Genomic DNA, 12,387 nt, shown 5'->3' on the forward strand with positions numbered 1-12,387 from the left:
TTTCTTTCTTTCTTTCTTTCTCTTTCTTTCTTTCTTTCTTTTTCTTTCTTTTCTTTCTTTCTTTCTTTCTTTCTTTCTTTCTTTCTTTCTTTCTTTCCCTTCCTTCCTCCCTCCCTCCCTCCCTCCCTCCTTTCCTCTCTTTCTTTCTTTTTTAAATGTGTTTATTTCCTCCACCAGGCTGGGAGTTCTTGAAAAGCAAAAACACATCTCAAACATCTTTGCATCCCTAGAGCCCATCAAGAATCTGGCACACAGTAGGCATTCGAGCTGAGGGGGAGGGGCAGAGGGAGAGGGAGAAGCAGACTCCCCACTGACCAAGGAGCCCGACGTGCAGCTCAATCCCAGGACCCCGGGATCGTGACCTGAGCCGAAGGCAGACACTTAACCAACTGAGCCACCCAGCTGCCCCCATTGTAAGCATTTTAAACTATCACACGTAACATATACTTATGTGTGTACAAGGAAATCGAAGCAAACAATTTGGGATTCCATGTTCTGTAGACCTCCGCTTCCCCGCGTCCCCCCACCCACTGCCTTGCTTTCTTTCCCAGCCCTGGAACCAAAGGTCTTCCCCTCCTGCAGCACTTGCTGCTCACTCTTGGTTTCCCCAAGGCCGGCTCAGCAGCAGTAGCAGGGATGGCAAGTGAACTGGCTGGGGCTTCAGAGCACAGGCCCCTGGTGGTATCACCTGCAGAGTCAGAGCCACCAAGAAAAGCAATGCTGACATGGTAGTGGGGTTCTCATTTTCCAAGCAGCTGTCCCCAGGATGGCAGATGGCAGCTGTGACGAGAAAGTGAGAGCAACCTTTTGTAGGCCGGCCAAGGTACGACGCACAATTCAGCCGGGCCAGAAGCCAGTCTGCTCTTCACATGTCACGATGGGAGACGTCTTAATACTTGAGGTTAATACCTGCTGAGGTTCGTAAGGTCTGGCTCATGGCCCAAGTCCTTGGCCTTCTTGAATCTTTGATAAAGAAACAGAGAAACATGTTTCTCTCCTTCTCCCTCTCTCCACCTCTCTCTCTGTCTCACACACACACACACACATACCTCTCCACATAACAAAAACTGAAAATGTAAAAGAACCAGATGGTGATTTTAAAAATAGCCCTCATGAGCATGCTGAGGAGCACTGACAAATTTGCCTCCATCCTCCCTGCCCTTTGACACCTCTGTTCCTTTCCTCCTTTCCACTCCTGCCTTCAGTGAGAGACACCTCGTGGGTCACCTCTAGTTCAATCCTTTCAGTGAACACAACAAATTGTGACCCAGAAGGGTTAAGAGATTTGTCCAAACATACATTTTGTTTCAGTGAGCCAGAAACTTCCTTGGATAAAGGGTCAAAAGAAGATCACCTTTCCTCATTGAGAAAGTGGATTCTTAGGATCCATATGAGGGCATAATGATTCCTATATCCCTTAGAAAAAAAAGTGGTGATCAGAGAGCTATTTTCAATATTCCAAAAAAGAACCCTCTGAAAATTACACATCTTCCTGCAATCTGAAAATACCAGCCATCTCCATTAAAGAATAAAGCTGAATATAGTTTTTTTTTAAATACTCATATGGTTGACTCAGAAACATTTCAAACCTGCACAAAGTGTTATCAACAGCCATGCATTTACCGTCCAGACTTATTAAACTTGGGTTTTATTACCGTCAGATCAGTGGTGGTCATTATTACCTCCCTTTTAAAATCGTATCTGCAGTTACATGGGTCTGGTCAATAGATAGAGGAAAAGGACTGGGGAGTAGGCAGGGTAGTTTCTGTGGTGGTCATGGGCTGTCAAAAGCAGAGCCAGCGAGAGAGAAATAAGGAAACAAGCTCTTGGTGGTGAGACAATGGGTGGTTGCCCTCCTGTGTTTTTTCCCAGCCATGTGTGGGCCCCTGCAGCGTCTTTAGGCAAAGCTCTTTGTCACAGGTCTGCTGAGAGCGAGGTAAGTTCCGCTCTCCTCCAGACTCTGACTCCTGAGACTGGAACAACAAACCCAGATCAAAGAGAGGAGAGAAGCGGTGCAGGCAGGAGCCGAGGGAATGCGGCAGCATTTTTGATTCCATTAGTTCCTGAGTAGCTCTTGCTCAGCGACACCCAACCCGGCAAGTAGGCCAAGGGGTCCCAGCGTCTCCAACTGCAGGCCCCATGTGGCCCCCGTCGGCGCCGCCTTGCTGGGGAGCTGCAAGCCTGTCACCGCGGGGCCTCCCTTGTGCCACCTCGTAGTGCCCGGGGCTGTTTCGCGACATCTGGAGGAGTCCATGCCTGTCACTGGCCAGTGAACGTCCTTCCTGACGAAGGAGCCGCTCCGCAGGGCAGATGTCTAAACGGCGCAGGGTCGAGGCTCCATTTCTTTGTGTTCATTTTCTATTTTTCCTCTTTGTCAGCTCTGCCTTTCCTCGTTTCCTTTTTTTTTTTTTTTGTATTCTGTGCCCCACCTACCTCTCTGTGTCTCTCTCAGCTTCTGCCTTTGTGGCTGTTTGTCTTCTTCTCCCCGTCTTTCAGTCTCCGAGCCTCAGTTTCCTTTCTGTCTCTCTGTCCGTGGGTGAACAGTGCTGCAGACACCCAGACACCTGCCTCTACCACAGGACGGCGCCTGGGCAGGGCAGGAAGGCCACTTGGAATGTGAGTGCTCAAAGTCCTGCCCTCTGACCTGTGACTGGGAAGGGCAAGGGAGCCAGGTGGCGGGACCTTCGCACCTGTGCTCAGAGGCAGCCTTTTGGCGGGTCCCTGATTTAGAGGATAAAGGAAGAGATAGGGTGTCCACAGTGCACTGCACTCCCACCAGATACAGCACAGTTTCTTTCCAGAAAGGAGCAGGTGCCTGCTGAATCCGTGTTTACCTCACCAGGTCCATGAGCAGGCCTTCGTGGTCACAGCCAACTCTGTGCAAATCTGCACACCCAGACCTTGTTAAAATAATGTTTCTCTTCCTTTAGCCACCCCGTCTATTTTAGGGACTTTCCCACCATTGCCTCTCTTTGTTCAGCCTAGCATAAAAAACATTCAGGTCTTGCCACTTCTCTGGGTCTTCATTTCCTTTTGAGGGCTCCTGTGTCACGTAAAACTTACATTAAATACACGTGTATGCTCTTCTGCCGTTAATCTGTCTTACATCAATTAATTCTCTGGCGCGGCCAAACACCCTAAGATGGCAAAGGTAAACTCTTGCCTTCTCTTCACCTGCTTGCCTTTCCTACCTGCAGGGGCAACTGTTTTTCACACACAGGCGCAGAGAGGGGGAGAGAGAGGTGGAGGATCAGGCCCCAGCGCGCTGAGGGTGAGGGCGAGGTCCCCGAGCTCTCCTTCCCTTGCAGGAGTAACGATGGGCGGATTCCTGGGCCTGCCCAGAGACTGGCCTCCTTGGCTCAGCCTACCGGCCAAGTCCCGGGAAGCTCTTGCTCTTGGCTGCTCTCTAATGGTCACCCGGAGTATTGCAGCCATGAAACTCTAAGCCCTGCGGAAGATGGGCCTCTCGAACTCGCCCTGGCCGTTATTAAATAAATGCTTTCTTCTCCCGCCGCCTCCTGCCCAGCGGGTCTGGGGCCTAGAGTCTTAATGCCTCGGAAGGCACGATGCACTGAGACTCAGAGCTCACCTGGGATGAGGAGGTGCTCGGTGGCATGGGAGAGCCTGTCTAAATCGGAAGCTCAAAGAGACAGTGACCGGAAGGCTTCCAGCTGGTTCTGCAGCAATTGCCCGGCGGATCCTGTCCGGGCTCAGCCCCCTCGGTGCACGTTACGGGGGCACTCGCACCTACAAGCCTGTCCCGGGGGTTGGGGGATTAGTGCCGTGACTCAAGCACAGCCCTGTCCCTAACTGTCCTGCGCTGAAAACCTGGAACATCTCTCCCCGCTGCTCCCGGCCCCCGGGGCCCTCTGCGCTCGGGCTGGGCACACCCACCCGCGCGGTCCCGTTCCCCGTCAGCCCGCAGCTGCGGCCTGATCCCTTGTTTTCAAGCCCTCCTGCACGCTCAGGCTCCGCGTCTTTGCTCCCCTGCTGCTTCCCTCCGCTGTGGAAATACCTTCCAGATCACATGCGGGAGCCGCTTCCTCTGGACCCGTCCCCTGGTGCTCCCTGCTCACCCCTCCTGTCCCGCCCACCGCCTCGCCCGACCGCTGTGCAGCTGCGCGGTCCGCGCACCTGTTCGTGGAGGTGCGTCGGACTCGCCCCTCTCCCTATCGACGCTAAACCACGGAAGGCCTCCCTAAGCAGGGGTCTACCTCCTGTCACGACGGCCGGCCCCCTGGTGGCTCGCAAAGCGGAGCTGTCCCCACGATGGGGCGTCCCCACGAGCGGGGAGCGGGGCGCTGTGACAGTGTTTAGGAACGCCGCCCAGGCCCACCAGGAGCCGCCCTGTGTACTTCTCAGTTAAGGAACTGCACGTCCGCCCGGGAGTTCCCTCCCTCTGTCTCCCGCACTGCTGACTTCCCGGCACCTCTAAGATCGGGAACCCTCTGGGCGCTGCGGTGTAAGGAGTGTCACCCAGGAACCAGTCACGGTGGATTTCTGGGAGGTGGAGGGGATAGGAGGACAATAGGAAATTCCACAGGTGTAGGATCTTGTACGTGGGAGACATAAGGGATCCAGGGTTGGTGATGGGACAGGGTCAGAGGCTCCAGAAGCTAGGACTGGCTCAGGACACAGGCTGAGCAGCTGTCTCTGAAGGCCTCAGGGCCTGTTTCTCAAGAGGACTGTGTTTGTTTGTTTTCACTTTTTGATGATTGTAACCTTTATTCTTAGTGCTAGTGCACGTGAGCTTGGGTGAGCCTGCGATGCTCATTCTTTTCATTCAACAACTATCTATGGAACAATGATGATGTTCCAGGCCCACAGCTCTGCTAAGAGATAGGAAACACGGTTACATTTACATTCAGTGTCATCCTGGAACCACTATGGGTTTCTTTTCAATTAAAAAATAAAATTGTGTACCTTAGATAAGACATCTGGAACTTGAAACAAAATAGGCAAATTCCTATCCTTCTTGGATGAAATCAGAAAAGTGGCAGAGGCATGAGGATATCTGAAGTAATCAAAGCAAAGCAAGTTAGAACCACAGTCTCTGGTTTGAAGAGCCAAGCCCTTGGTTGTTTCAGAGATGTAGGGGTCAAAATGAACAGGCCCAAGATGTACCACTCTGGCCTGCAGATTATTTTGAGCTGAAAACAACCAAGGCCCAAAAGACTCAGGAAGAAACTTTGACCTTCCCCTTAACTGCCTAAAAGAATTTAGACAGAGGACCTGCTCCAGGAGGAGAGCTATCCCATAGATTATATGTAATACAATATCAACTAGGTAAGGTAGACTGGGAGGAACTTACGCAAAGTCTGTTGAAATTCATCTCTGTGTCCCATTGTTTCTGGATGGCCCAGCAAACATTTGTTTACCAAACATTAACTCTTTCCATTCTTCCTGTGAATTGTTTTCCTTCCCTTTGAAGTCGCCAACCCCTGCCCCCTTCTCCTTACTTAGTTCAGGATGACATAGATGTGACATTTGGCATGACTGTCTTTGGAATCTCATGTGGGTTCTTGTATGTACAAAATTAAATTTGATTTTCTCTTAGTAATGTGTCTCATGTCAATTTGTTTCTTAGACCAGCCAGAAGAAACCTGAAGGGCAGAGAAAAATTTTTTCCTTTCCAAGAGAGATAACCAGGGGACACTCCGAAGAGTTGTTTCCCACCCCAGTCCTGAAGGGCACAGACCATTTGGCAGCTTCCAAAGGATGGCTTTGCCCTCTTAAGTGATTCTGGCTTCTCTGTCCTTTTGTTTTGAACTAACCAATGCCAGTTGTGAATTGTTGGGAGACACTGTACAAATTAAGGCAGGAAAAAAGTTGTTCATAAATGTGTAATGGGTGAAATGCAACCAGATCTCCTTGAAAAGACCTGTGTAGAAGTTATTCATATTTAATAAGTGCAGGTTTTTTTCATGCCTGGTCTGCTTTCTTGGGAGTCTGTGTCCTTGGACACTGAATCCACTCATTTCTTCCCATGGAACATATTCTTCCTCCAGCCACTCTGGAACATTCTTTCTTTCTAGTCAGGACAATATCAGTTCTCCTCACAGGGTGTGACCTGCCTCACAGCTGTTGTGGTTCATTTTATTACAATAGAAGGGGCCAAGGCATTCAGGGGGCCTGGTCATCACGAACTGCTTATGTGTGCAACACTCCGCATGCCCCTGGCATTCCAGAAATGGAAACTTGGCACGCCAGGAGCACCTCTCCTCTCTAATGAGGAAAGATTTCATTGTTCATTGTTCATTTAGAACTCGGGCATGTGAAAGGAGTTTGGTATTCCTGAGGCATTTACAGTTTCATTTCTCCTCACCATTTCCTTGGGCCCTGGTGGAACAGGGGCAGTGGGTCTGACCCAGCCCCTTCACTGCCTTTATCTTTGATTTGTGAACAGCCTGCCTTGGACTTGACACCCAAATGCTGACCTAGGAGACCAGAGGCCACTCTCAAGCTGCTTCAGCACTCAATAATCTCAAACAGGGCCTCAGTGTGACCTGCGGGCTTTTAAGACTGATGATGAGTGTGTCTTCCATGTAGCAGGGCAGTATTCTTTGAAGGAAGGAGGTCTGTGGAGGCCCCAGTGTTCGGAGGTGGGCCCCGCTCATCTAGCCCTGTACCTTTGTACAGGGGCTTGTAGTTGGGGGTGCTCTGAGTACATTTCACTAAATGTTTCTTTTTGTTTTTTAGACTGTTCTGTGTTAGAACTACTTGTCCCAAACCAGGTAATACTTAAAGCACATTTATAACTTTCTTACTGAGGTCTGAGAAAAAGGTTTTGCCAAAACAAAGAGCTTGGAACCCAGAGTTTAAGCCAGATGAAGAGTTTCTAGTCATTAAGAATTGTCGATACTTAAAGAAACCATCCTTTCAAAAGACTTTGCATTCCTATGTTGTCTCCCTGCAAGCTCCAGGCACCACCTTGGTGCGTGTCCAGTGTCTTTTGAGGTAGAGAAGTGTGGTTTCTCTTCACAACGGTTGAGATTGCTGCCCAGATACTCTGTTTAGAAATGAGTAGAGCTCCACTGACCACCGAGGTAATTTCTCCTTACCACTAGCTCAAGGTTAGCTGGCGAGAGGGAAAACTACCCCTTCCCTTCTGACTGTCAATAGTCTGTCCTTTCTGATACTCCAGGACCTGGCTGTGTTCTGGGGCTGCCCAGTTGTATTCTGGGTCTGCCTTCTTCAAGCCCCCATCCTGTTCCCCCTCCCTACCCCCGACCCCAAAACTGTACAGTCAGGGAACAAGAGCACCATGCCCAGTGACACTTTACTCCCGGCTGCAGGGGCAGGTCTAATGGGAACAGGGCTAAGATGGGATAGCGAGCTGTTACTCTACTTAGACGTCAAACACTAACCATTTCACATTAGCTAGACCGTGAGCTAGAGTTTAGATACAAAGTTAAGTAAAAATAGCAGAAACGAGCAACAAGCACTTCACAGGTGCTCTGAAAATATACAAATCTGTCTAGCTGTTTACGGAGAATGTGGCTTTTAAAAGGAGCAGCTGATAAAGCAAACATCTATGTTACTGGAGAGGGGACCTGGGGAGAGCGTCCCTCACGGACACTCACTTATCTATGGGCAGGAGGGTATGTGTCTCTTATTCCCCCTCTGATTTCTCCCATTTGCCCCCACATTACCTCACATTCCCCCTTCTTTCCATTTCCCCTCCCCAGAGCAGGCTATATCACCACAGCCGGGGACCAAAAGTAGAGGAGGAATGAGGAAGCCCAGTTATTTCAAGTGTCAGCACTAAAATGCTACTAACACACAAACACCTCCAGTTTTCAAACACAGAATCATGTTCCATAGCAGTTTGTCTGGAAGTAGCGGGACTGGTGAGATTGGAGGAGATTGTCTCAAAGGGACATACGGGCAGTCGCTACTCTCTAAAGACAGGAATTTATGGTTCTAGACTTTTGATGGTTAAAATTAGTAAGTTTCAAATTGGATAGGCAGCATCCAGGGACAAAATTCTTTTGTATTGTTGAGTGGTGATTGTAGAGAGGGAGGTTAATTGAGATCTCATCCCCCTGCCAAGCCTATACTCAGTGCCCACTTTTGTCTGAGAAACCCGGGCCATTTCTGGTTTTTGAACATTCATCTTGGGTTTCTCAACTGACCAGATTTGCCCCTGATAATTCCCCCCAGAAATCATCTTCTGTGATGTCTTTCTTGCAACCTTTGCCCTCAGTGGCTGAGCTGTTACCTTTTGGGGATGCTGAGCACTAATGGCTTGTTTATGAGGCTGGCCTCACTAAGCCAAGGAATCTTGCCAAATGTTGGAACAGAAACCTGGAGAAAAATGGAAAGAGATCATTTTGCAGAATTTATTGCATTTGAGAACTGCCATCAAAACAATGACCAAAGTAAGCTAATGGCAGCTATATAAAAGCCAGCACTTTACAAAACATTTTTATGATCTGAGCCTTTTGAGTCCCCCGTAAAGTACCCAAGAGCAAATAGAGTTCTCTCCACTTAACAGATGAAGAAATCGAAGCTCAGACATTGTGATTTGCCAAGTCATACAGCTAATAAGTTGATTCAGGTTTTCTGACTTTTGTGCCCACTCTCCCTTGCGTTCTACTGTATCTATCCCTTTGCTTCTTTATTACTTCCATCTGTTTATGCATCTATGAAGTCAGCTGAATATTAGCAACCTCCTGTTCGGTCTCAGTCTGTTTTCGGTCACAGGGCCCTCCACCCCAATTCCTTCTAGGCAGCAAAGAGGAAAGAACCACACTTTGAACCTACAGACAACTGGATGTTTATCTCCGTTGATCCACTTTCCAGCTGGTGGCTTTGGACGGCTCACAACCTCTCTGAGCTTCAGTTCTGTCCTCTATGAAGATATCATCACTTTACAGGTCAATGTACAAGACAGAAGGCTCCAGGAGAGCAGGGATTTTTGTCTGTTCCAGTCACTGCGGTACCAGGAGCCCCTAAAACAGTATTTGCAGGTACTCCCTGAATTGGTGTGCAGTGAACTCACGGATGCAGGGGAAGTCCCCAGTTGAGCGCCCGGCTTAATAACAGAAGCTCAATAAAGTAGGCTTTATAATCTCTCTTTAACAGCCCAGCCTCTATCCCTGGCGTTCGGATGCCAAATCCCGTCTTTCTGTGGGGCATTTGCTTTTTCCTAGGCTCTGAGCCCGCGCCCTCCCTAGAGGAGCCGCGAGGGCCTCCGAGCCGCCGGGAGGGGGCAGCAGCGACCTCGCAGTCCCGCCGGCGGGGGAAGGGCGCTCCTGCCGCGGAGGAGGGGGCGGACCCGGAAGTGCTCGGCCGCCGCCGCGACCCCGGCGCCCCGGATGGGGAAGGAGGCGGGCGACCGCCCTCCCCCGGCTGCGCAGCCCAAGGAACTGCGGGCAGGTGGGTTCCGAGCGGGAGACGGTGTTTCCGGGCCTCTTTCTCCTCGGCCATCTCCCGCAGGCCCAAGGCTGGTGAGGGGCGGTGAGGGGCGGTGAGGGGCGGCGGCGGGCGGGGGAGGCCCGGGAGGGTGAGTAGGGCGCCCCCGGGGACACCTGCCAGACCCCACGGAGCGGCGTTGCGCTTTTCGGCTCCGCGGACCCTCCAGCCCGGGCGGCGGCCGGGAGCTCCCTGGGTTGGGGCCCCTGCTGCAGTGAGGGGTCTCCCAGAGGGTCTCGCTTGTCCAGCAAAAGCTATCGTGGTCTCCATGGAAGAAGTAAGGTCGGGCAGTAAGACTTTTCTTCGCAGTCTTGCTGGATGACCCCGGTATTTTTGACTCTTTAAGTTTCCATTGTGAAAAAGGAGAAAACCTCGTGAGAGTTTCCCCTGTAGAAGTAGAATGATAACCCTTTAAATGATGTTAAGCTCAGTTAACGGATTAAGAATCTTTAGTTTTTCTGAGTCTTTGGTTTTGGCCGAGTAAACCGTAGAGCTCATACCTTTTTGTATTGTGCAGTTTACTGTGGTCTTTAGACTGGTACCTTTTTTTAAAATAATAGATGCCTTTGAGATCTCAATAAATAAAGGCTCTGGATGCTATCCCTAGAAATATGCACTAATTGCAGCTACAAGGATACAGTGACAGGGAGGGTTTTTGGATGCTCTGAAGCCCATCCACAGACCTCAGGGATATGTGAACCCCTGAGTTAACTGGTTTAGAGGTAGACATGATGTGAGGCCCAGGCTTTGGGGTCAGACTTTGGTTTGAATTTGGCGCCATTGTTTACCACTGTTAATTTGGGCTAAAGTTACCTAAGCAATTTGAATCTCAGGTTTTTTTGTTTTTGTTTTTGTTTTTTTACTAATTAAAGTGGAGCTAATGTTAACTTGAGAGGTGGGGATTAAATGAAAGAAGCTGTGCACTCAGCACATAGTAGGTACTCAGTAATAGCTAACAGATGTCTTTTATTATCCGTGGGATTATAACTTAAAGTCTGAAATGAAATGTTAATGTCCCTAATTATAAAATGGCCACCACATATATTTTGCTCCAACTTTTTTTTTTTAAAGATTTTACTTATTTATTTGACAGAGAGAGACACAGCGAGAGAGGGAACACAGCAGGGGGAGTGGGAGAGGGAGAAGCAGGCTTCCCGCGGAGCAGGGAGCCTGATGCGGTGCTCGATCCCGGGACGCCGGGATCATGACCTGAGCCGAAGGCAGACGCTTAACGATTGAGCCACCCAGGCGCCTTTTGCTCCAACTTTTAATAAACTGAGTTGGTTTGATTTTAACTCGGTCCTTCCGTTGACCTTTCACAGCTTTCATATGTTCATAGTCTTCTCTTTTTCTAGGAACTTGGCTGTATTGTCCTGCCTCAGAGAGCAAACTCATCTACTGCAGGCCTGGCCTGGGTTGCTGCCTTTGAAACTCGGAACAATACCAACCACAACACAGCACGGAATTTCTAGAGAGATCTTATTTCAAAACTTTATAAAGAATGAGAACCACATGGACTTGTGCGAGGGAGGTTGAACCGGCCTGCGTTTGAGGGAGAGGATCATGTGTGCCCAACCTGGAACTGACACGAAGGAGGCCAAGTGGCAGAAGGTCTTGTATGAACGACAGCCCTTTCCTGATAACTATGTGGACCGGCGTTTCCTGGAAGAGCTCCGGAAAAATATCTACGCCCGGAAATACCAGTACTGGGCTGTGGTATTTGAGTCCAGCGTGGTGGTACAGCAGCTGTGCAGTGTCTGTGTTTTTGTCGTTATCTGGTGGTATATGGACGAGGGTCTTCTGGCCCCCCAGTGGCTTTTTGGGACTGGCCTGGCTTCTTCACTGATTGGTTATGTTTTGTTCGATCTCATTGACGGAGGTGAAGGACGGAAGAAGAGTGGGAGGACCCGGTGGGCTGACCTGAAGAGCGCCCTCGTTTTCATTACTTTTACATACGGTTTTTCGCCAGTGCTGAAGACCTTGACGGAGTCTGTCAGCACCGATACCATCTATGCCATGTCGGTCTTTATGCTCTTAGGCCACCTCATTTTCTTTGACTATGGCGCCAATGCCGCCATTGTATCCAGCACGCTGTCCTTGAACATGGCCATCTTTGCTTCTGTCTGCCTCGCGTCACGCCTGCCCCGGTCCCTGCATGCCTTCATCATGGTGACGTTTGCCATCCAGATTTTTGCCCTGTGGCCTATGTTACAGAAGAAACTGAAGGCATGTACTCCCCGCAGCTACGTGGGAGTCACGCTGCTTTTTGCATTTTCAGCCTTGGGAGGCCTGCTGTCCATCAGTGCTGTGGGAGCCGTTCTTTTTGCCCTTCTGCTGGTTTCCATCTCTTGTCTCTGCCCTTTCTACCTCATTCGCCTGCAGCTTTTTAAAGAAAACATTCATGGGCCTTGGGATGAGGCCGAAATCAAAGAAGACTTGTCCAGGTTTCTCAGCTAAGTTAGAGACTTCCATTCTGTTATTAAGGCAAGCTGATAGACTATACTCCTAACTAGTATAAGATTTGAATCTTACAAGAATCCCATTCTGGAAGCAACGTACCAATGTGGGTCGGGTAACAGAGATCAAAAGAAAAAACTAACCAAAGGCGTGGGTGGTGAAGGTGCTTGCCCTTTCTGTTACTTTGTGGATGAAAAAGCTTCCTGGGGCCCACTTGAATTCTTGCCTGTCATCCACTGTAACAAAGTGATGTGGTTTCTGTTTATTAAAAAAAATAACACATCCATTAAGTTGTCTCACGAGTTTTCTGTAAGCAGAAGGCTGACAGAAGGGACGTGAAGAGTGAAGAGAGAATGAAAATATGTGTGATTATGTGTAAAGTCACTTCGCTCTACCTTTATTTATCTAGAGCTCAAATGGGAGAATCCTGGATGCTGTGCTCTCTCATTGTCTAAGATCACAGAATCGGTCACTTCACCTTGACTCCCGAGTTTCTCCTTCGTTCTCAGTGAA

General features: G+C 49.5%; 2 protein-coding genes across 5 annotated transcripts in view; one reads left to right on the top strand and one right to left on the bottom strand.

Annotated features, from left to right (window-relative positions):
• CUNH1orf105 (chromosome unknown C1orf105 homolog) overlaps positions 1 to 9,432 on the bottom strand; it is a 25,579-nt gene extending 16,147 nt beyond the window's left edge. Inside the window, exons 1-4 of the mRNA XM_035010946.1 lie at positions 9,005 to 9,432; positions 8,767 to 8,812; positions 8,222 to 8,307; positions 4,924 to 5,014 (exon numbers count right to left, since the gene is read on the bottom strand). Coding sequence (XP_034866837.1) covers positions 4,924 to 5,014; positions 8,222 to 8,307; positions 8,767 to 8,812; positions 9,005 to 9,432 — 651 coding nt within the window. The remainder of the gene's footprint in view (positions 1 to 4,923; positions 5,015 to 8,221; positions 8,308 to 8,766; positions 8,813 to 9,004) is intronic.
• PIGC (phosphatidylinositol glycan anchor biosynthesis class C) lies at positions 8,953 to 12,164 on the top strand. 4 transcript variants are annotated; one of them, XM_035010796.1, is made up of 2 exons: positions 8,953 to 8,972; positions 10,773 to 12,164. In XM_035010796.1, the coding sequence occupies exon 2, from the start codon at positions 10,981 to 10,983 to the stop codon at positions 11,872 to 11,874; it is 894 nt and encodes a 297-aa protein (XP_034866687.1). In that variant the 5' UTR covers positions 8,953 to 8,972; positions 10,773 to 10,980; the 3' UTR covers positions 11,875 to 12,164. The 4 variants fall into 4 exon arrangements, with proteins under 4 accessions (XP_034866687.1, XP_034866684.1, XP_034866685.1 ...); XM_035010793.1 differs by lacking the exon at positions 8,953 to 8,972 and adding an exon at positions 9,283 to 9,381; XM_035010794.1 differs by lacking the exon at positions 8,953 to 8,972 and adding an exon at positions 9,365 to 9,452.
• The last annotated feature ends 223 nt before the right edge of the window (positions 12,165 to 12,387 follow it).

The sequence above is a fragment of the Mirounga leonina genome, unplaced genomic scaffold, assembly GCF_011800145.1.
Source record: "Mirounga leonina isolate KUSES-001 unplaced genomic scaffold, KU_Mleo_1.0 Mir_154, whole genome shotgun sequence".
In the NCBI taxonomy this organism is placed as follows: Eukaryota; Metazoa; Chordata; class Mammalia; order Carnivora; family Phocidae; genus Mirounga; species Mirounga leonina.

Bases quoted from the DNA above. Each gene is read 5' to 3' on its own strand.
- PIGC (XM_035010796.1), top strand. From the start codon at position 10,981: ATGTGTGCCCAACCTGGAACTGACACGAAGGAGGCCAAGTGGCAGAAG.